Source organism: Glandiceps talaboti, chromosome 10 (assembly GCF_964340395.1).
Source record: "Glandiceps talaboti chromosome 10, keGlaTala1.1, whole genome shotgun sequence".
Lineage (NCBI taxonomy): Eukaryota > Metazoa > Hemichordata > Enteropneusta > Spengelidae > Glandiceps > Glandiceps talaboti.
In genome coordinates, this window is record NC_135558.1 from 11,339,650 (window position 1) to 11,365,016 (window position 25,367).

Genomic DNA, 25,367 nt, shown 5'->3' on the forward strand with positions numbered 1-25,367 from the left:
CCGCTAATGAAAAAAATAATATCGCAACGAGACCGCAGGCAAATTCTGCCTTCCGAAATACTTTCCACGCAAGGCCTTTCGTTGTTATGGCGGCAAATTTGCACTTCCGTATGTGATCTGTGCACTGTGTGCATGTCTGTAGTACTGTACATGTAACAATATCAGTATTTATCAAATCTCGTATCGTCTTTACTTTAATTTATTTGAACTGAACAATCTTCAGAGGAATAAGTGTGGCGTAGACATTCACTGGTAAAAAAGTCAAAAATGATTCACGCAATAGTCAACTTCCAAACACTTACGGCACTCAGTGGTGAAATGACCCAATATATGTTATCAATTTCACATCGCACATCAGTCGTCTGCTATGAAATATTTCAGTAAACCAAACGAAAAAAAAATCCTACCGAACACTAATTGTACGTAATGATTACGTGATGTTGAGAACTAGCTGCATTTATTTGCAGATTAATTACGTGACACCATCTGACTTGCACATGTAAAACGGGACGGGTTCCCCCAGTCACCCCATTACTTTTCCGAGTACATTCACATTCAGTCTCAGTAAAAAACTTCAAGATGGAAATATCGTAAAATTAAAACCCGAGGACAAGTACCTAAAACGTAGACATCAATAGCAACTTTTACACAAACCATATATTCACAGATACATGTACCTCCAATGCTCACAGCGTTTGAACTTATATGGCTGTGATGCTCATATGTCGGCCAAAATGTACCGTTAAAACTTATAATCGGGAGTTAATACAAAGGAAATCCACAAAATCTGAAGAGAATATTTACGCAAATTACTGTGCTATCTCGGCAACAACTTCTTTGATAGCAGTTTCCGTAAATACGGTGGCGAAGACATCGTGTGCTAAACATAAGGTATCTTTTCAGATCGTAACGAAAACGTATCTCACACGTGTTAAATTTTGGGCAATATGTGGTGGTTGAATAGCAAATTAACGAGTCTTGTTCTCCTAATAATATTTCGCGTAAGTTTGGCTCTGCAATTCGACAGGAAAACCTAAAAGTAGCAACATTTTGAAACGGCGTTTTCACTGTGACCTCGGCCATTTGCGTTACCGTTGGAGAAATTGTAGCGATTGCTTCCAGTCAAACATCGGAACGGAAAAAGGTACAAAAACAGAGGAAAGAACCCCAAAATCACAGTACACGCTACAGTTATTGCAGTTAGTATAAGACATAGTTTGAGTGAACCACATAAATGTTACATGGGAGGATGATTCATTGAAGGGATGATGTGGTGTGGTACATCAATAATAATAACAATATTTATGATTCGTTGCCGACTTCAATGTTTTTTTTAATACATTGGTGGTTCTGAATAAAGATTAGCAAGCTTACCAAAGTGTGATAGTAAAGATGAGTATATAAATACAAACGTGTTTATGCCAACTTATAACCAGTACATGAAATGGTTTCTTCCGGACAAAGTTTTATGACTTCACCCATGGTGCTACACACCACTATCCTAATAAACAAGAAAGGCCTAAGTACGCGGCGACATCAGTTTACAATACATGTATGAACATGTGGCTCGGTAATTGTCGATCGAACTCTCAATATTGCGCACTAATTAGCTGGCAACATGGTAATTTGCTGACCGGGGAAATTAGTGCGATGACTGCAATACACCGATTGAGGGCGCTTACACCGGCGTAAAGCGTTCACACCTACAACTGAGTACAAGCTAATCCTTTCCTCCGGAGGATCTCCGGAGCTGAATCAACCAAAACCTCCGCAGTAAAATAATCCACAGATTCTCCGGAGTCGACCATTCACACACGCAAATTACCTCCGGAGTTAATTTAAGTCACTGATTCTCCGGAGGATAGGTCCTAGTGTGAACGGAGTAATATAATGGTGAATGGTCTATGTTTATTATTCACAATGACATGGATATCTCATGAATCTAGGTCTACAACTGTATGTGTGCCAGAATGAATGCCCATGGACATGGGTTTAGGGATTGTTTTTTGACTCTGTGAGTATCCTGTTGTCTTACTAATAATAATCAACCTATTAAATGCTAAAATGACAAACTCGTGACGTTTACAGAAAAGAACAAATATGGTGCCCTGGAATATCTCACAGAGATTAGGCATTGTTCATGAACATGGTGTACCTGCGGAGACTACGGCTTGATTATTAACTAATAAGTCAAAAGTGAAGCTAACGTACACATGACTGAGTGATACAGCCCCGGAGATACATCTGTATACGAACCACTCAGAGTTTAGTTCAATCATAGAAAATAGTCTTGACTTTATTAGTGGCGAATTTTCATCAAGGACAAACTGAAGGACTTCAAACGGTCAATCGACTCATATGAGTGTAGCGTTCCACAGCTGTCATCGACAGTGACAAAGCCCACAAATTTCACATAGAACCAAAACGCGAACGTAACCCCGTTAATATGTTTTTTCTAATCCATTCTGCCGAATCGCACAATACCCCCAGATAAACTTCTCGCTTAGTATTATACTAGATATTTCATTCATTGTATCAGTGGAACCTAAACCTACTCTTATCATTAGACACAATATAACCAGACTTAATCCTTCCATAACAAATCAACATTGGGGAAATGATACATAGAAAGTTCCAACATTTTATACTTTAGGATGATTAAATGTTAGAATGAAATCACATCAAATATTCATGAAGCAACAGGCTGAAAAAAGTATCTTCATTTGAATCTCTGAGTGAAACGTTGGCAGATGTTAGCTTACCCTAGAAGGACGGCTGATACTACTGTTTAGTGATCCTAACTGCCAATTTGATTTGTTTAAATACCGAAGGACGGGCGACTTTTAGAAAATCAAAATCAAGCTGTGGTATTAAAGTCCTGTCATGTTTAACCCTAGGGTAGACAATGGTCCCTACTCCTGTTATACTTATCAATAGAAAAACGATGACATGTCATATACAAATACAAGAAAAGGTCAACTGAGAAAACTGGGTCATTTTGTATGCAGATATTCAGAAGTAACCATTTGAAGTCATTGATTAAAATTCCACAGCTAGGAGCTGATGTTCTATGATCGAACCACACACTTCGTTGGTCGAATATTTGATGGATAGCTGATGTGTATTATCCAGTGTACGTCACCTGTAGCATTAGCGGAATTCTATCCCCCTTCACATACTATATCCTGACGGGACGATTATATACACGCAAATCAGGTACCACAAGTGACAAGATTAAAAGTGAGCGGTTGAGTGATTGATTGGTAAAATTTTGGGTATATCATTTAATAAACGTTAAAATATACATTTAATACAAATCTCAATCGGTTATACGGACAAAAGAGCTGCAACAGCTCTGCAAAACTGTTGGTCCTTTTGAAAATCTACCGTTCTCGGGCCGACATTAATATTTCATATATATGCCGGTTATCAAAGTCATTAAGTTGTCAAAAGTCATAGACTCAGAAAATATTTGGGAGATAGGTTTGATAGTTGATAGTGACATTCCTCAGGGTGTCAATAAAAAGAGAATTCTAGGAAATATAACGACTGATTCAACCATACCTTATACTGTCGTTGCGATGTTGCTGCATAGACCAACATTTGTAAAATAATACACCGTCAATGCTAAGAGTTACGAATCATGTGACAGCTGGACGTTTGCTGAAGTAACGAAAGAAAGGTATCCATAGAGTATCCATTAATCCTCCAATCTGATTCTACTTGTGGTTTGCACACTACAAACAATCCAGTACGTGAGTTTATAGATGTGATGTCAGTATTAGTTTGAATATGGAGAGTTTGCACTTTCAATTTCAAAGTAACAGCCAGTGATTTACAAAGAATTGTGATATTTTTGTTCTCCAATATCCAAAAACCTAGTCTAATATGTAATAGGAATGGCAATGGTTTTGATATTAGGAACTGGGAAAGTAATTTTCATCAATTATGTATTGTAGGCGTCTCTATTATATAGTTTTCAAATTTGGCAAACCTTGCGTAGAAGAGGCCTGATGTACACTAGAGCGAGGAATTCTACAATTACGGAAGTATCACCCATTTGGGCAATGCCTCATGGGAGAAAAAACCAACGAGCTCCAAATCGCATGACATAATAGCCCCAGCATTGTTTTGGGTAATGTTTAAAACGATTAGGAGCTCAACATTTTCAAAATATTAATAAAATGGTGACTTGTTTTTTAGTATCACTTCACTGGTTGATAGTATCTTCTTAGAGGATTTCGTATAGGTACTAATGAAGACTTAGTGAATGAAGCAAATAACCAGCATTTACTAGTACCTTTATATACGGTAATTTTACTTTGACGGACAATATAGATTCTGATGCAGAACACTGTGTAAACAAATTATATTACAAGTTATGGAAATTGACTAACAATCTCACCTATTTTATTATTTTTCTTATCTTTTCATACTATTGTCTAAAGCAAAGAAAATGAGTTACAGATTTAAAGAGTTACTTTCAATAATTGCTGTACATGATATTGAACATACTATGTGTGTAATTATCCATAATTCCTGTACATGATATTGAACATACTACGTGTGTAATTATCCATAATTGCTGTACATGATATTGAACATACTACGTGTGTAATTATCCATAATTGCTGTACATGATATTGAACATACTACGTGTGTAATTATCCATAATTGCTGTACATGATATTGAACATACTACGTGTGTAATTATCCATAATTGCTGTACATGATATTGAACATACTACGTGTGTAATTATCAATAATTGCTGTACATGATATTGAACATACTACGTGTGTAATTATCCATAATTGCTGTACATGATATTGAACTTACTACGTGTGTAATTATCCATAATTGCTGTACATGATATTGAACATACTACGTGTATAATTATCAATAATTGCTGTACATGATATTGAACATACTACGTGTGTAATTATCCATAATTGCTGTACATGATATTGAACATACTACGTGTGTAATTATCCATAATTGCTGTACATGATATTGAACATACTACGTGTGTAATTATCCATAATTGCTGTACATGATATTGAACATACTACGTGTGTAATTATCAATAATTGCTGTACATGATATTGAACATACTACGTGTGTAATTATCCATAATTGCTGTACATGATATTGAACTTACTACGTGTGTAATTAAGAAGTATTAAGCTCTAATGCCCACATAATGCACAAATTATGTAAATGATAAACTAGTCTCTCTTAAACTATACCTACAATGGCACAATGACAAAAAGTCTCTAGACACAAATGAAGACTGTAAATATTAAGTACTGTCGTTGGCGATGCTCTGACAGTTTGCACTGAACAGTCGTTATCTGTGCTGCAATAGTCAATACAGGACACTGGTGGCAGTTCGATAGTGTACACTTGGCAGTCGTTAGTGTTTCTTTGCTAAACTACGCTGTATAGTCATTAGTGGTGTTTTCATAGTCTACGCTGGGCCGTCGTTGGTGGCACTTCTATAGTCTACACTGGAATGTATTGTCGTTACGGGCCCTTTCATACGCTACAGTGTACAGTCGTTAGCGGCACTTTCATAGATGACACTGGTCAGTCGTTGGTGGTACTTTGGTAGTTTTCATTGGGCAGTCATTGGCAACACTCCAATAGACTATGTGAACTAATGACTATATTTTAACGTCTAACTCTACTGTTTTATTTAAATTTCCCTTTCTAATTCATTGTAACCCTTCGCAATCAACATCTTATTAACAATGGTAATGCTGGGGTCGATCATTCTGTGCATGTCAGGAGCAAAAGGGTCATCTGGTAAGGCTTCATGTCCTGTTCTCTTGAAGATGCCGTCCATATCATATTTCAAACACTTGCGTCTTTGAGTAGTTAACTCAAAACCAAGGAATTTCACTATTTTCCCAACTTCATCAATAGTATGTTGTTTGAGATCTGAGTATTTCACCACTAACAAGGGTTTAGTGAAATTCAACCATGTAGTTATTTGAGCTTGCCATCTTTTCTGATTTCCATTCACAAATTCCTGCCATGCTGTTAAAAAAGAATAAATTGGGATCAAATATATGGTTCTATCAGCACCATCATACAAATACATTCCAGTTATTCTAAATCTATCCTTGTCATTTTATCGTTTTACTTCCCCGCTAAATTTAAATTGTTTGATTAATCATGGCCTAGTCGTGATTTACTCTGTCTGTAAGCGTCACTATTGAAGTGTGAACTATGATTTGATGATGAAGAGGTTGTAAACTCGAACACTGCCGTTCGGAAATTAGTATTACCAAATGATATTCAATTTGAAGCACGCATTCTTAAAATTTAGCCTAATTACTGAAAATCATTAATTATGCAAATGAGTTATTTAAACTACAAGCTATATTATCAAACTTTATATGATACAGGCACTTTGTTATCATCAATGTAAGTACCAAATTATATTGAGTTTCAATTTGTTAAGATATTGCCTAATTACCGAAAACCGTTAAATATGCAAATTTGTCATTAATATTCATGTCATTTACACCAAAACGTAATTGGTTCTATTCATTACCCGAAAGAATATGTGTACCAAATTTTGTTTCAAATAAGGCAGCCGTTTTTGAGAAAACGACACTGTCAGACAGTCTGACAGATGCGCACACAGACTTCATCTTTAATATATAACCTTCCTTACAAAAGGTAATAAAAGTAATAGTTCAAATGGCTGCCAGTGAATGGATGGAAAAAACAGGTGCAATACCTTGACTTTACGTTGGGTTATAAGCCTGAGGGTAAGGATACGATCAGCATGATTCATATGCATAGCAGAGTGCTTGTGCACTGAAGGCATACAACCCAATATCAATGCTATTATATTTATTGTACTGTCTCCATGAACGTTAGTGTTAGAATTATGCATGTAATAAACGTAGTTTATATTTGACTATGACTTTGCCAAGGAGTAGATCAAATAAAGACATCTTTCATGAATGTGGTCAATTTGATTATTATAACCATTTCTTTACAAAATCTTTTGTTGGTGGGAGAACGTTATTCTAACAATACGTCTTACCTTTGCTACGAAAGTCTGAATGTGAGGCAATTCCTGTCTTCCCAGCTCTTCGTCGATTAAATTCTGCAAGCAATGCTTTGTATGGATCGCGAATGAGCAATATAGCGGCATCAAATGGTGCAGTCCTTTCACCATGTATCTTGACTGTCAATGTCCTGCCCAATGTGTAGTCAATAGTTTCACCTTTGAACCCTGTGAGTTATACAGTGGAGAGGAGAAAAGTTGGTGTAATCATGGCATATATAGGAAAACACTTTATGGAGAAACTGAAAAATTAAGTTTGATGTATCTTACTTTAAACGCTGGAGAGTTTTTACGCTGGAGGGTTGGTGTTTAAAAACAACTTCTGTATGCAAATTATTGATACAACAATTTGCTTGGAAATTGTAATTTGAAAGTGAAATTCAATCCCACAAAAAAGATGTAAACATATCAAGCCTAGCCACTCAATTTCAAAAGTGCGTGTCAATTTCATATCATACTGTTGTTCAAAATAAATAACATTACTTAAAAAACCAGAAACTTTTAAAGAAAAAACAACAACAACAACAACAACAACAACAACAACAACAACAACAACAACAACAACAACAGATATTTACATTATTAATAACTCTAATAAACACACTCGGTGATAGGATCGTACCACAAGTGAAAATAAACATAATAACTGACGGTAAAAATGCCAAAAATATTGTTATCAAATAACCAATTACCTTAATATTTACTTAGAATTCAGTGCAGCTTATATTGTGTTTTAAACCTAACCCTGTCAGGGATACTTCTGATAGCATTTGGTATTTTGTTCCATAGCAAAGGACCGGCAAACTGAATTGGCATGTCATTGAATAATTAAATATTTGTATTTAGGGGTACAAAACAAATCCATTAAAATTAAAATGGTTTTTAGCTCCGCTGTCAACGAAAGCTGAAAGCGTAGCTTTAGGTATAGGTGGGTATAGAGTATAGAGAGTATAGGTGAATCATAGGTGTCCGTCAAATTTTTATATTTTCATCATCTTCTCCGAAAGTAACAGCCAGAATACTTCGATATTTGGTGTGCATGTTCGTTGGGGGGAGGCTATTCAGATTTGTTCATGCCAAGTTGATGTGCCATTTTCAATTTTTTATGATTTTTTTTCAAAAATGACATTTTCATCATCTCCTCAAATACTACTTGTCAGATTGCTTTGATATCTGGTGTGTTGATGCACAGAGGGTAGCTTACTTAGATTTGTTAATTTCAAGTCAGAACGTCTTCTTTTCTATTTTTTATGATTTTTTTTTTGGTAATTTGAAAAAAAATGAATATGTTAATGAGCATTATGACCGACGCCATATTGGAAATCAGACCACAACACTGTAAGTAAACTGCCACTTTTCAAAAGACACTATTGACGTCAAACAAGCAATGTAATATGTGCTATAGTCATAATTCTACGCATTGTGCACCCAAATGACAACCGTTTGTTCGAAACAGGGTGGTAAACTTCAAATCCAAATTCTGCACCCCTTCTACATAATCAGCCTGTCCGCAACATCCTCATTTGCATACATCTATCCTTCAGTTTGCGGCCATTACACTTTGAATGGCTGCTCACGGGCCTTATTTTTGGGTATTTTCAACTCGCTGTAACTTCCACTAGAGTCCACCATTTTAGATACTGTAAACGCCTAAACCTCAACTGACATCTCTTCTTTCGTACCAGCAACACAAATTTTGGAATTACATTTAGGAATACCGATTTTCCGACGAATTCGGGACGCATACTTGAGGCCCTGAAACTTCGACCCGGTTTTTCAGTGCTCATACTAGTAGTTTCCTTAATACGGACCGGAAAGTTTTACAAATTTCACAAAAAGGTGGATTTTAATGTGTTTTAAATAACTATGGCAAGTAAATTTAGTAGGATCATTGTGTAACGCTCCGTTCAAGAATTTTCGGTAGAAAACGACTGATTTGACCAGAAGCTGAAGCTGACCTCGTTTGACCAGGCGATTTTCCACAGCAAGTAGCAACACGGGACGTTCTTGGTACTCACTAAAATCATACTTCAGACCCACTATAAAAGTGTGATGTTTTCAGATAACATGTAACTTGTGATTAATTCTATATTGTCGTGCAATTTGGAGTGACAGTGAACCAAAATGAAGACAACTCGCGTATAAATTAAGGCGGCATGCCTAGCATGAAGTTATGCAAGAGCAGTCTCACTGCCGACTGTGAATCGACCAAACTTTGTTTATTGGCCGACAGTTTACATGTAAAGTTAAACGACATGAACAAATGTTTCAACCTCCCATCACTAACCTACATTTTTTATCCTACAATGAACTATTATCTCGCCCATTAAGGGTTACAATTTAACATACTGGCCTTGTCAAGAAAAAAAAACGATGTAAACTTAACGCCTTCCATCAAGGGCTTAGATTTTCTTTAGATTTTTCTGAGCAAATTGGAAAATTGACAATTCAAAACTATACGACATTTGAGGCTTGCATACTTCTGATATTGCCTAATTACCGAAAATTACATCACACATTAAAAATAATAGTTGTGTCAACAAGCTTCACAGACCATGTGCGCTTTGTTATGGTTAATGTATGTATCAAATCATTTGGAATTTGAAGTGTACATACTGGAGATATTAGCAAATGACTCATTAAAACTAAAAGTCAAAGTCAACAGACTTGTCAGGATATGCGCTTTGTTATGACTTGTGTATGTACCAAATTATATGGAATTTGAAGTGTAAATTCCTAAGTATACCTTAATTACTGAAAATCAGTAATTATGCAAGTGACTCATGATTAAAAGCCATAACAAGATTTACAAAACATATGCGTTCTGTTAACATCAACCAGTTCTAGCTTTAACCCTTGAGAGTATGTATACCAAAATTTGCTTAATTAATAACACAATGAGAGACAGAGAGACAGACACACAGTGCACGCACAATATTAAAACATAGCCTTCCTTTACAGAAGGTAAAAACATCAAAATGAGCATCAGTGGCTTAGTTCTAAATTCTTGCCTGCCACGTGGGAGGCCCTTTTTCGATTTCCGGCCGATACAGACAAATTTTGCTTTTAATAACACAATACCAGCGGAACATGCCCATGTATTACTCATATGAGTGAACAGCTGCTCTAATAAATTTCCATAAAAGTTGATAGCCGAATAGTGTAGGTGGAACTTGGACAGATTTACCATTGACAATTTATCATAATATTTGATGAATGGGGGGTGTTGGTACAAAATCAGCTCGAATTTTTAGTTCGCTTTCTGTTTTTTTTTTTCTGGTTGGTTGTACTGTAATTGAATTGGATTGTATTGGATATCTCATTCAATGTAGGAGCACCCTCTTTGAGAGGAGGTTACAATTATACAGTTAAAAATCGAAATAGAATAAAGTTATCCCTCTTTATATCGTAAGGAAGATGTATACCAAATTTCGTTTAAGCCAGCCGATTTTCTGAAAACGATGACAGATAGACAGACAGACAGACAGACAGACAGACAGACAGACAGACAGACAGTCAGTCAGTCAGTCAGTCAGTCAGTCAGTCAGTCAGTCACACACACACACACACACACACACACACACACACACACACACACACACACACACACAAAACACAAACATATCCCTAAAGTATAACCTTCAATTTACGGAAGGTAAAAAGTGATCTCAGATAGTTTTGGCCTTTAACCTCAAAACGTACTAAAACATTACTTGCATATTTATCACTCTGTAGAAAAGGGGGATCTTAACCCCATATATTTATCATGCGAATAAAAATGCTATTTTCTACCGTTGTTCAGTAGAACCCCACTTCTATAAATAGACCCCGTATATATTCCAGTTGCGTGTTCTATGAGAAGCCTTGTCCATGTGTTTCCGGAACTATTGATCTCTACCCCTTAAGTGTTACAATTAAACACGTTTTGTCTTGTCACGAGAAAAAAAAAGAACTTTCACGCCCAAAACGCACTCAATCATGACTCATATACTTATCGCTCTCTTCACGAATAAAAATTCGATTCTCTACCGTTCGACTGAAGAATCCCACTTCCATAAATAGACCCTGTGTATATTCCAGTTGCTTGCTCTATGAGATGCCGTATCCATGTGTTCCCGGATCCTGGAAAACTGGCCAATGCGATGGGAGGATGGGTGTGTTCAGGAGACAGTGATACATTACATTGCACTTGACTATCTGGATAGAAAAGAATATGAAAAAAGAATAAAGTTTGTTAATTATGATACTAATTATGCAAATTATTACACACAGATTCCACTCATGAAGTGTACCTCTACTAAGTATTTTGTCATTCAATCAAGTACCTTATGTATGGAAAATCAACAAATTATGTAAAATTCATATGCACGAATTTGAGCTCAACTCTCAAAAATTTGATTCCTAACCACTCCTCAAAAATCTCACTTTTGCGAATATAGTTACTAATCCAGCAAATAGACTAGGCATTCAAGATCATGCTGCCATCAACGTCATATCAAATTTGGGTGTTGCACCGGAGTGCAATGCCGGCATTCACCCTGTCTGTCTGTCTGTTTGTCTGTCTGTCTATGTATGTATGTATGTATGTATGTATGTATGTATGTATGTATGTGTGTGTGTGTGTGCGTGTATGTGTGTATGTATGTATGTATGTATGTATGTATGTATGTACAGTCATTATCCGTGTATTCATGTAGCTGTGTTCGGTTGATTATTGATGTATCATATCTAAACATGTACTTACGAGTATGGAGCAGCCAATTACAATATGTCTTACAATAATACTCGAGGATGGAAAGTGGCACAAAGAGATCCACCAAACAATAATAGTAATCACTCAAAAAGAGCAGAGGAATTTGCAACATTATTTTTATTAATATTGTTTTTTTATGCCCGAGCATAGCGTTCTGAGGTACTGTACCAGTAGGTTTCGGTGTAAGACACGTTCTCATTGGTTGAATAAATTCACTCAGCGCTCAGATTTTAATGTGAACTCCCTATGGTACATTGTGTCAGATGTAGGAACAAGGCGCTCACTCACTGGACAAAAAAGAACAAATTACAATAAACGTAGGAAACAAAGAATCCCTCCAAGTTCACTACATCAGATGTTAATCAGATTGGCACTTGCTCATCAAACCTACCTTGGTTACCATTTACTTGATGTAGTGAATGGTGTGGTGGTGGTGGTGGTGGGGGTGGTGGTGGTGGTGGTGGTGGTGGTGGTATGAGTAGTCGAAATGGTTTAGCAATCTCCTTTTCCAGTACACATATTATCAAAGTAACACATACAACCACAAACAGGATGCCTTGTCTTTTAACAATCATCTTGTCTCACAATAAACCGGTACTCTGGATCAAAAACAATATTGAACTTCATGTAGATTTTCAGGTAGATAATGCTACGTAATGTTATATATAGTGTACTAAATTAAAGTAAATGCCTTTTGGTCATAAGGACCAATAGGTAGCAAAAGCTATTGGTCCTTACTCGATACAGTTTATTAACCTTTATCTACTGCTAACTTTAAAATACAACATATTGTCTTTTGCTGTAATAGAACAAAAGAGAGTAACAGAGTAGTTGAATACCCAAAACAATTTATTTCACATCATTATCTTTCTTTTTGAGTGGACTCGGCTGTTACCAGCTGTTCATACTGGCAAAAACCATATACCACAACAACCAAAGAGGTCCGTCCCATAAAGTCAAGGAAATTTGAGATACCTGTCAGTACACGCTCTGTGGAAAATACAACTCTTGAGGTTGTTTGACTGCCTAGTTGGTGCCCTCTTTTACTGTCAATATCGTAACAAAATGATACCATTGTGTGACCTCATGTATACCAAATAATGACAAATCAACTCCAAATTAATAATGTAACGCAAATAACTTTAAAAAAATCACAGATGTGTTTGCAAGAACTGAAGGTTCTTGACGTTAGAGAATTATCAGTATTAAAAAGTGCACATTTATAAAGTGAATGTAAATGTTGTTAAAACATCACTCACAGCACAGACATATGAAAAGCATTTCCTATTACAGTGTCCCCGGAAGACTGTTACAGACGACAATTTCTTTAAACGCAAAAGTCTTCTGAGTCGAAAATAAGTTCTGGGAAATTATGTCTAATAAAATAATTTTGATAACTTGCATACAATAACAATGTATTGAATATAGTAATTCAATACTTATACTGGCAGATCAGCGTTTGTGAGTGCACGTGCGGACAGATGACGTCATTACAGTAAATTCAATGATACGGTATTTTAATTTTTCAAATGTATTTGTGTCCTGATCTTTACCTTGGATTGTCTTTGTTATTAGTAGTGAGATTAGCTTACATTTGGTAATATTTGGAATTTGAGTTATATCTGTACTTTTCATTTATTGTACCTTTAATAATCCTATGGGATTGATTATGTTTAAATAAACACAATCACTTGACAGCTGTTGTTTAATCAATGCATTTAAACAAATATAGAGGGATTAGCGATACAGCTTGTACTGTGGATGAATGAATAATCCGTTCGTTAATTTGTTATTAGTAGTGAGATTAGCTTACATTTGGTAATATTTGGAATTTGAGTTATATCTGTACTTTTCATTTATTGTACCTTTAATAATCCTATGGGATTGATTATGTTTAAATAAACACAATCACTTGACAGCTGTTGTTTAATCAATGCATTTAAACAAATATAGAGGGATTAGCGATACAGCTTGTACTGTGGATGAATGAATAATCCGTTCGTTAACGGTTAATACTATCTGCAATATCATAGAGATCATTTACCTGTCTCACTGCATGATTCCTCAAAGTCAAAGTCTTAATCATATAGTCAGTTGTCTGTCAACAACGAGTGAAGAGGGATTGGATGCCGCTAACACTATTTTGTATATTACACTTTGTGTAATGGATACAACTTCGAAGGTTCAATACTTCCAAGACGTAGAAGACAAAGCATTGGGCGAATTGCTCATCAAGCAATCAACTTACATAGAAAAATACGACGGACTTCGCCAATAAAATCAAGCAAACCAATCTTCCAAAATGTTTTAGAATGAATCCATGTATACAAATACTGATCATGATGAAACAACACACATACACATTATATACTGATAAATCATATTCACCTAAGTGTACTGGACATCAAACCACCACTACCCTCAAATATGAAAACACTGTTTGGAATAATTCTGAAATCAATTTGAATTTGATAGTGAATGTTGTCTGCCACTGTGGTATGGGAAGATTTCTCTAGAAATTGTCGAAAGCTCCTATCACAGCATATAGGAGAAACAAACCCCAATACAAATAGCATTAGCGGAATCCTATTTACCTTCACAATACCCAAACATGACGAGTATTCACGTAAAGCAAATACCATAAGGAGCAAGATTAAAATTGGGCGCTTGATTGATTGGTAAATTTTTGATACATCATTGAAACGTTTTATATCAAATAAAAAATTCAACTGATCCAACAAGTTACAACAATTCTGCAAAACTGTAGGTCCTCCTGAAAATCTACCGGCATTAATTCGCATGCTGGTTTATATGTAACGTCAAAATTCATCAATTCAGAAAAAATTTCGGAAATAGGCTTATAGTTCGCAGTGTTCCATAGGGTACCTAAATGACAAGAGGCATTCTGGAAAAGTAAGGATTGATTCTACCATACCTGACACTGTCGTTGCAATACTACTGCCCAACATTTGTAAAATGACATTAATTAACACGATGACAGATGTTGGCCCGCCGCTACAAATATGGACGTGATGAATTGATCAACACTGCGTTGTGTTATTTCAAATGGAGTATTTGGACTCTACTCTACACTTTACAAGTCCCACAAAATGAGAAGTACTAAGGGGTGATAGTAAACATGAAGTTACCCAATGTAATATCCCATTATTTGAATGCTCTATGATATTCTAACATAGCATGTAGACTATATGAAGGTGGTAGCCTGATGTCACGAAAGCCAAGTTTTTTTTCTAAATTACACGATGGGAGAGGGGAGGTCCACAATTACTGGAGAAATAACAAAGAACTCGCACACATAGATGTCATTCAACTGGTCTAATTTTTCTCTAAACTAAAAATACAACACATTGTACAGCGAAACTGCTTGTACGAAAATATATGCTTAAATCTATAAACTATGAGTACACTTGAAAATTAGTGATGACCGGTTGTAGCAAATAAAACTACTCACATTGTTCGATGTAAAGTCTTTTTTGTCTGGTTTTATCGAAGGGCAGACCTGGGACACACTGTTTACCGCAACACACAAATCGTAGAAGATGTTGACAGTTGTTCAAGGATGAAAAGGTCAGTTCCACACAATGTATTAAACAAAACGTTGAGTTTCCAAGCAAAAACAGAATTCAGACCTTCCCCATACAGGAATCCAACAGCATATATACTGCAGCAAAGTTGTAGATCCAACTCTGGAGTGCAGCTCCCCGAACTGTCAAACATTGTCCCTTTTATACCAGTGTCAAAACAACTCGGTTGCCACACCCGATTGGATAATCATAAGGAAGCCTTCAGTATTTAGAGGGGGGCGGAGGAAATCACACATGGGCTGTTTGAGTAAAACATAACCCTCCCCCATTCTCCATTTGTAAAAGGTGACCCTCCCCTTTGTCCCATTTTGTAAAACATGACCATGACAATTGCATATACTGAATGTTAATCAATCTTCCCATTATATGTATACATACAAATAAAAATTTTTGACTCTGTATTAGAAAGCAAACAGTCAAAAAATGGCTAGTTGCATTTCTCTTATAACTGTATACAATCTAGTTAGTATCTAAAACGCTTTTCCATGTTGTGCATACTTTACCTGATCTTGTGACTTGTAAAAGTTCCCAGATATCATTGTCATCATCATCACCTTCACCTTCAGTATTGTCATTATCAGTGTCACTCTAATCTGACTCACTGGTTCTACTTGAGTCAGTACATGTATCACTGTCAGTGTTCTCTATTACATTCAAAATTAAATAATAATCAACAACATCACCGTCATCATCATCATCACCACAATAATTGCATCTTCAATTTGGTCACAAAACTATGGATTGTAAAATGTGACCACCAACCCGATTCCTCCGGCCCTCCCCCTCCTGTAAATACTGAAGACCACCAGGTGTACTTCGTAGTGTATGCAAATTCAATCAAGTTGTTTACCTACTTTCCAGCCATCTGTTGAAACATATTATGTTAATTTACTACTTAACTGATACTATATGCGAGCAAACACATACCATTATGTATGTATCTTGTCAACAACTTTAACCGGTGATCCCGTATAAACAGTGGAGTTAATGTCACTGACGGCAGTCCAATAACCTAACATGTACGTATACTATTAAAATATATCACCACGTTGTGACACCTTGTATACATTGACAGTTACGAATCATGTGACAGCTGGACATTAGCTGAAGAATGGCAGAAGTAATCTATATCCAAAGTATCCATAGAGAGTAGGGTTTACATTGACACAAGTTCTCGTATCAATAACTGCCCGTGTCACAACTTGAGTGGTTTGTAATGATTAATCACCCGATCCGATTCTACTCGTGATGTGCTGACTATAACAAATATTAATTCAGTACCTGAGTGTATTGGTGTGATGGCTATAAGTATCAAATTGGTTATGGAGAGATTTCCTTTTTCATTTCAAAGTAACAGGTTCTTCTAATATAAAATAGAGTTTCAAAATTGGCAAACCTGGCGTAGAAGAGGGCTAATGTACACAAGAGGGAGGTCCAGTACAATGGCCTATGGTCACATTGGGGTTAACACTTGGGAAAACAAACCAGTGAGCTCTCAAGCGCATGACATAATAGCCTCAGCATTGTTTTGAGTAATGTTTAAAACGATTAGGAGCTCAGCATTTTCACAATAGTAATAAAATGGTGACTTGTTTTTTAATATTACTTTACTGGTTGGCATTATCCTCTTAGCGGATTTCGCATAGGTACTAATGAAGACATAGTGAATAAAGCAAATAATCACCATTTACTAGTACCTGTAATTTTACTTTGACGGACAATATAGATTCTGATGCAGAACACTGTGTAAACAAATTATATTACAAGTTATGGAAATTGACTAACAATCTCACCTATTTTATTATTTTTCTTTTCTTTTCATACTATTGTCTAAAGCAAAGAAAATGAGTTACAGATTTAAAGAGTTACTTTCAATAATTGCTGTACATGATATTGAATCATACTACGTGTGTAATTATCCATAATTCCTGTACATGATATTGAACATACTACGTGTGTAATTATCCATAATTGCTGTACATGATATTGAACATACTACGAGTGTAGTTATTTATAATTCCTGTACATGATATTGAACATACTACGAGAGTAATTATTCATAATTCCTGTACATGATATTGAACTTACTACGTGTGTAATTAAGAAGTATTAAGCTCTAATGTCCACATAACGCACAAATTATGTAAATGATAAACTAGTCTCACTAAAACTATACCAACAATGGCAAAATGACAAAAAGTCTCTAGACACAAATGAAGACTGTAAATATTAAGTACTGTCGTTGGTGATGCTCTGACAGTCGTTATCTGTAATGGGCAATACAGGACAATACATTGGTGGTGTTTTCATAGTCTACGCTGGGCCGTCGTTGGTGGCACTTGGCAATGTACTGTCGTTACGGGTCCTTTCATAGTCTATAGTGTACAGTCGTTAGCGACACTGGTCAGTCGTTGGTGGTACTTTCAATTGGTAGTTTTCATTGGGCAGTCATTGGCAACACTCCGATAGACTATGTGAACTAATGACTATATTTTAACGTCTAACTCTACTGTTTTATTTAAATTTCCCTTTCTAATTCATTGTAACCCTTCGCAATCAATATCTTATTAACAATGGCAATGCTGGGGTCGATCACTCCGTGCATGTCAGGAGTAAAAGGGTCATCTGGTAAGGCTTCATGTCCTGTTCTCTTGAAGATGCCGTCCATATCATATTCCAGACACTTGCGTCTTTCGGCAGTTAACTCAAAACCAAGGAATTTCACTATTTTCCCAACTTCATCAATAGTATGTTGTTTGAGATCTGAGTATTTCACCACTAACAAGGGTTTAGTGAAATTCAGCCATGTCGTTGTTTCAGCTTTCCATTTTTTCTGATGTACATTCACAAATTCCTGCCATGCTGTCAAAAAGGGATAAATGGTGATCAGCTACAAAGTTGTATCAGCACCATCATATAAATAACAAGGCTTATAATACTGTTGATACATTCCACTTATTCTAAATCTATCTTAGTCATTTTATCATTTTGCTCCCCAGTCAAATCAAAATTGTATGTTTAATCAAGTCCTAGGCCTGATCGCGACTTACTCTGTCTGAAAGCACCACTATTGAAGTGTGAACTGTGATTTTATCATGAAGTATTATCGAGGTTATAGACTCAAAAGCCATCCTTCAGAAATTAGTCAGCAGATGATGAGTTTTATCACCGGGGGATTAGGCTTAGTTAGTTATATTTACGAAAATACACAAACCAAATCTAAACAAACAAACAAACAAACAAACAAACAAACAAACAAACACACACACAAACAAACAAACAAACAATATATAAATACTGAAAAAAATGAACGACGGGATAATTACGAAACAATGTCAACAAACTGAATGTTTCCATACAGCAAGAATTACAATATATTTTGTTAAATCTGAAATGGTCAAAAATGTCATATAGCGGTATGATTTTCAAACAAGGTTGTTTATCTGACAGGCAGCCGACATCTCACACAACGTCCGTGAGTGAAGGACAACCTTCGGAGTGTCAAGTTTAATTGTAGTTTATCATATTCCACACCTAATATGTAAATAAAAAAACATTTTCAATATCAAAGGAGCTGTTAGATACATTGGGTAGAACAAAGGAAATATGTCTAGAAAGAATAAAAATATATTGAATTTCCACTGAGAAAATGGTTCCTTGACTCATGGTAGTTTACCTAAGACCTACTTCCGGGACGTAGGCAAGGCGAGATAGCGTAAGTGGTCGGTGTAATGTCTCATTGGTTCAAACGAGGACCGTAGCATTAGTAATTATGTGACAGAATTTCCATACACGGACATATCTTTTTCAGAAATAAAAGTTTGATTTTGGTGTAAACAAAAGTGTTTGTTTTTTAATCTATCAAAGCAGTTCATGGTTGATCTCAAAACAGAAAAGAGTTCCGGTTTGATTCCGTTCGTTCCGTAATATATGTACCGCTATATACGTCATCGTCACTTTCTCCATTGAAAACTGAGATGTTCGAATGCAATAAATGTAGTCTATAACTTTGCCAAGGAGTAGATCAAATAAAGACTTCTTTCTTGAATGTGGCGAATTGCTAATATGATAACCATTTCTTTACAAATTCTTCGCGCCATTTTTTTGTTGGTGGGAGAACGTTATTCTGACAATTCGTCTTACCTTCGCTACGAAAATCTGAATGTGAGGCAATTCCTGTCTTTCCGGCTCTTTGTCGGTTAAATTCTGCAAGCATTGCCTTGTATGGATCGCGAATAAGGAGTATAGCGGCATCAAATAGTGAAGTCATCATACCATGTATCTTGACTGTCAATGTCCTGCCCAATGTGTAATCAATAGTTTCACCTTTGAACCCTGTGAGTTCAAATGGAGAAGATACAAATTGGTGTCGTATTCACACATCAGATTTTAATCAGATTGATTATTCTTGTGGTTTTCCGTAATTAATGACATACGTTTTGTCTTGTCACGAGAAAAAAAGAACTTTCACGCCCAAAACGCACTCAATCATGACTCATATACTTTTGCTTTCTTGACGAATAAAAATTCTCTACCGTTCGACTGAAGAATCCCACTTCCATAAATAGACCCTGTGTATAATCCAGTTGCTTGCTCTATGAGATGCCGTACCCATGTGTTCCCGGATCCTGGAAAACTGGCCAATGCGATGGGAGGATGGGTGTGTTCAGGGGACAGTGATACATTACATTGCACTTGACGATCTGGATACAAAAGAATATGATAAAATCATGACATTTGTTAATTATCATACTAATAATGCAAATTAGTACATACAGATTCCACACATGAAGTGTATCTTTATCAAGTATTGTGTCATTCAATCAAGTACGTATATTTTACATATGGAAAATTTAGGAAGCCTTGTGTAAATAAAAAGGGCAGAGGGCCGGGGGATATCAGGCCTGGGCGGTTGCATAAAATATGACCCTTCCCCGATTCTGTCGCCACAAAAAGTGACCCTCCCAAATCTCTGAAACATGCCCCCCCCCCCCGTTAAAATATTTCCAAAAATACCACCAATGGCACTGTAGCACAATTGTAATTAGCTGTTGCTATGCACGTGTTCTTGTTGCTAGGCATATTTGCATTCATTTTGGAATCTCTTAATTTACCAACCCTATTTGTGTTTAGTTTGTGCCCAACAGTGACAATCAAGAGGATTAGCGCCGTGAAGTGACAGCAAAAGACACACGCAAAACCAAGATGGTGGCCCACCACCACAAATATGGATGTGATGAACTGTTGAATGTTGGGCCATCTGTCCTTGCAGTGCTATGTCAGTTAAAGGAGAATTTGGACTTACAAAGCCCACGAAAGGGTATTAGTAAACTTGCAGCCAGTAGCCCCTTATTATATCATCCGAATGCCAACCGATACTCTAAACAATGGTAGACAGTGTGAAGGTGGTAGCCTAATTTGTACACTGGAGTGAGTGACATTTTAGAGAAAATAGCAAACAGTTTTAGTTTTGAGAGCTTGTGTTATGAATGGAGCTAAGTGTTTTGATGTTGATCAGGTTATGCTTTTAGAAGACAGAGATCATTCATTACCGTGAGGTACTATCTGAACATATTCCACACTTCTTTGCAAATTATAACGTTGACTATGTTCGATGGCTTCGCATTCACCAGAGGACGCAGCAACACTCATAAGATGGATGCTGGTAGTAGTAGAAGTTGGCCTTCTTGTTGCAGCATACGAGATCTGTTTTTATGCCACAAAGTGCTGAAGGCATCCTGAACAGATGAACGTCCCCGAAGAAGTTTCAAGGTATCAAACGTAGCATAGTTCTACATAGGGTAGACCATCACATCCAAGAAGATTCCTCTGACTTGCTCACCTTAGACACAATGGGTATCGCTGATTCGCTGTCCTTGCATTGATTTCTTTGCACAACAAAATAGACAATGAACAGCATGGGAAGGCTTCGGCATGAAGACCAGAGCCGAATCTATTAGCCAATCATAGAAAACAAAGCCAACTTATTTCAGTATAAAAAAAGTTGCAAACATTTTGATGGAAAGAGCACACATCTCTCGACTGCTCATTCCTCGTCAGAGCAGACCGTGCAATGGTTTTTGCAAAATGAGAATCGGATTAAGTAACAACGGTAAAATTTAAACTTCATACTTGTCAGTCAAAGGTCCAATCTGTTGTATATACTACTAGAGACAGTACTGATTTTGACAAACACAAAACATGAAGCAGATGTAGTCATCATTAACAATGGTTCTGGCCTGAGCAACACCCTACCTCCATTTACACCAAAAACCTTCTCAGACTAAGCCCTGGAATCCATGGGAGTCAAGTATTTAACGCAAGGGGTCAGGAGAAGGTTAACAGGCCTAGGGAGGAATGTTACTTAGCACAATGGGAGGATTTTCTGACACACGTCAATATTAAGAATTCTCTGTTCACATGGAGAAGTTGGCACATTGATATTTTACATGTCAACCATGTAACAAAGAAAACAACAGGGTGCTAATTGTCAATACCAAAGACACTGATGTTGTAATTATTGCCAGTCTCCTTAAAAGTCCTTGGTCTTCAGAAATTATGGTCAAGGAGCGTATTGCTGATAGATTCCAGTGTTTGAGGTAGCCTTCGTAATTGGGGTTGTAGCTATACCAGTGGAACTCAATTCTTCCATGCATTCAGTAAAAGTGATGTTGCCATTGCTTTCTGGGGCAAAGGAAAGAATCCTGCATTGCAGACATGGAGATGTTTAACACATTGTATATTTTTGCTTACGAGCAAAGATCATTAATTCCACCAACTCAGTCTGCTCTTAGCAACATTCAAATGAGTTGCCTACCAGGCAGGAATTATCTGGGGAAAAGCACCTTTCATTCAACCAGACATGTAAATTTCATTCGAATTGCAATGAATTAAGTAGGACAACAGGGTGACAACTGGTAGGTATTTTGGAAAACTTTGAATACATGTATTTTTTGCCAGGCACGGCTATGTTCGAATTCTATCTATGATGAAGAATTTTTTATGCTGGCCTCACCTGCACTTGGCAATGTAATTACATATGCCATGGATAATTTAAGTAAAAAGGTTAATTTTCCTTTGTTATAAAGACCCGGTCGAGAGCAAACATTTTTTATGCTGGCCTCACCTGCACTTGGCAATGTAATTACATATGCCATGGATAATTTAAGTAAAAAGGTTAATTTTCCTTTGTTATAAAGACCCGGTCGAGAGCAAACATTGTAGTTGAATGGGATTTAATAATAGCACAATGACCCTATTGATAGAACAAGTACTAGTACGGCTAAAATGTTCTATCTTTTGTAAAAAGAATCTGGAAAACAACACCTATCGCTGAGATTAGTCTAAAATGTGGTGGGATGTTCCAAAGGATGAGTAGATAATGGTTTGACATCAATAATGGTGATTTGTGTATGCAAAGGAGGTCTAAAACTGTTATTTTCAGTATAAATCTCGAACTCAAAAAGTTCCAGGTGAATTGTTCTGAAGTTTGGTGGGAATGTTTCTCGGGTAAGCAAGACAGTATTAACCACACACTAAAAGCTACTTAGCATTTTTTCAATTCACTGAGTTAAAAACCAGACTTGGTTTATTTTTCTCCATATTGTTTTTCAACCAGAAATATAGAGTACTTAGTAAAATTCTACAAATTACAATAACTGCTCGTTTCTCATAGACATGGCCCCTTTATATTATCAAAAAATTAATACCTTGGGTATGAAGTGATTGGCTTCACAATTGTTGATATTACTTACCTTGGTTACTATTTACTTGTAGTGAATGATGTACGAATGGTGTTGATGATGATGATGGTGATGGTGGTGGTCGTGGTGGTTTGGGTAGTCGAAGTGGTTTAGTACTCTTCTTTTCCAGTACACATATTATCAAAATAACACACACAAGCACAAACAGGAAGCCTTGTCTTTTAACCATAATCTTGTCTCACTATAAACCAGTACTCTGGATAAAAAATATTGGCCTTCATGTAGATTTTCAGGTAGATAATGCTCTATATAGTGTACTAAATTAAAGGAAACCACTTTTGGTCATAAGGACCAATAGGTAGCAAAAGCTATTGGTCTTTAGGGACACCGACAAGAAAGTCTGTTTTAGGGACGATCGCGATTTTTACACATGCTCTACATAAAACGAACTTGCGTTTGTTTAAGTGGGATGGGTTCTGGCGTCAGTGCGATTGGTGAACTTCATTTTCACACTTCTAACCAAATTTCGAAAACGTTCACGCCTTCAATGATGACAGGTTTTGTATTTACTACTGATATGTTGATAAGTGGGTTACAATTTACTTCTAATGTGATATACAGTGCTGGGTTTCCGGTAGTATTTTAATGTGTTTACCATCATGTTTTACAACGCATCGATCACAGTGCAGAACTTTGTCTTGGTGCAATCATGCATTTAAATTTAGAAAAGTGCTCATTTGCATAAATTTGAATGCAATTTACATAATATCTATTTTAGCATACGCAATTAAATATCATATGTTAGGTCAGAAAAAAAATGCTGGTCAACGGGTAACCTAACCCATCACATTGGGTAAGTAGGTCGATTTCTTTTTTTCACAATGCTTGACAAGGACAAAACAAACCACATATAATGTTAGCAAAATATATCAGGTCGAGTTAAGATAGAACGTATTCAGTCATCTTGATTCTATCTCATGCAATTTGTCTGCATAGCTACAGTTACGAAATGTACACAATTTACGGTTAAACAAATGGTGTAGTTCCTCTCCCCCTCTCTTCTCAAAAATGTTAAGCCCCGCCAATTGAAACTCTAGCATTATTTTAGCTACCCCTTCTGTCACCTACACTACAGTGCCAGTGGAGATATAAAATCATATGGTACAATGATGCATTGGAAGGAGACAACTCCAAAAGTGAAAAGAATTGAAAATAAGACCATTAGGTGTAGGAGGCCATTTAGAGGCATAAAATATCGAACCATAGACATAATAAAATACCGGAATTGAAACAATTATGCTATGCATTACATATTATCTGGAAGTGTATTTTGTTGTGGCAAAGCTGAAAGATATTATGCGAATGTGCACATGGTAAATGACTTTTCTTGATGTTTAATTAGGTTCCAAAAATTCACGAATAAAGAGCAAAACTTTTCAAGACTTTCAGACTTTTGATGGCCCAATAATCGTAAACTTTTGTTCAATTCTTTTTAGTGCACATTGGATATTTAATCTCAACTCATGCTTGTATGTAACATCAGAGCCAAGTAAACCACTGTATAAGATATTATATAATTTGGAATAGACTCAAATGTATATTGTTACATGTACTATTCAGAAAATATAAAGAAATATCCTTAATTTTGAAAAAAATGGGAAGCCCGCATGAGGATATATTGCCCATCACCAGAAAAAAATATATGGGTAGGTTGAACAGCTTTTTCATTTTTTCTGGCCTAATGTCGTATCTTTCAAAGTAGTTGCCGAAAAGATGGTGCTTTCTCAAATAAGTAACACAACAAAATAATCATTTTCTTTACCCAACTCCCAAAACTGTTACGGCCTCGTTTATGTCGGAACCCAAGGTGAACTCAGTGAATTCTCCTTGTCATTATCATTGTAATGGAAATTGAAGTTTGGATTTTGATGTCGAAGGTACAGCTCTGTTTACAAATTCAGGGCCATTCTTTCCATAGCAAATTTTCGCTTCAAAATGAATTGTGGAATAACGCTAGTGTCAGTGTGCAATGAAATAATTATATCAAACAACATTTTAACCAAAGACAACGTCGAACACAATTATTGAAAGAAATATCTTCAAATAGTGGATCTTAAACTGCGTACCTAGTTTAATAGTTTTTCAGGGCCACCAAATATTCCAAAAAGAGATCTGCCGTTTTATCAGTATGAAATGTTTTAATATAAGGAACCAGATGTAA

The 25,367-nt window shown here is 36.3% G+C and overlaps 2 protein-coding genes across 2 annotated transcripts; both read right to left on the reverse strand.

Annotated features, from left to right (window-relative positions):
• Window positions 1–5,235: 5,235 nt before the first annotated feature.
• Window positions 5,236–12,413, reverse strand: LOC144440586 (sialate:O-sulfotransferase 2-like). Its single transcript, XM_078129972.1, has 4 exons — window positions 12,230–12,413; window positions 11,115–11,282; window positions 7,062–7,253; window positions 5,236–6,040 (listed from the first exon to the last, which is right to left on the reverse strand). Exons 1-4 carry the CDS (start codon window positions 12,411–12,413, stop codon window positions 5,697–5,699), a joined length of 888 nt encoding a protein of 295 aa, XP_077986098.1. The 3' UTR covers window positions 5,236–5,696.
• A 5,548-nt stretch (window positions 12,414–17,961) lies between these two features.
• LOC144440587 (sialate:O-sulfotransferase 2-like) lies at window positions 17,962–23,375 on the reverse strand. Its single transcript, XM_078129973.1, has 4 exons — window positions 23,198–23,375; window positions 20,000–20,146; window positions 19,587–19,778; window positions 17,962–18,305 (listed from the first exon to the last, which is right to left on the reverse strand). The coding sequence occupies exons 1-4, from the start codon at window positions 23,373–23,375 to the stop codon at window positions 17,962–17,964; spliced, it is 861 nt and encodes a 286-aa protein (XP_077986099.1).
• Window positions 23,376–25,367: the final 1,992 nt, after the last annotated feature.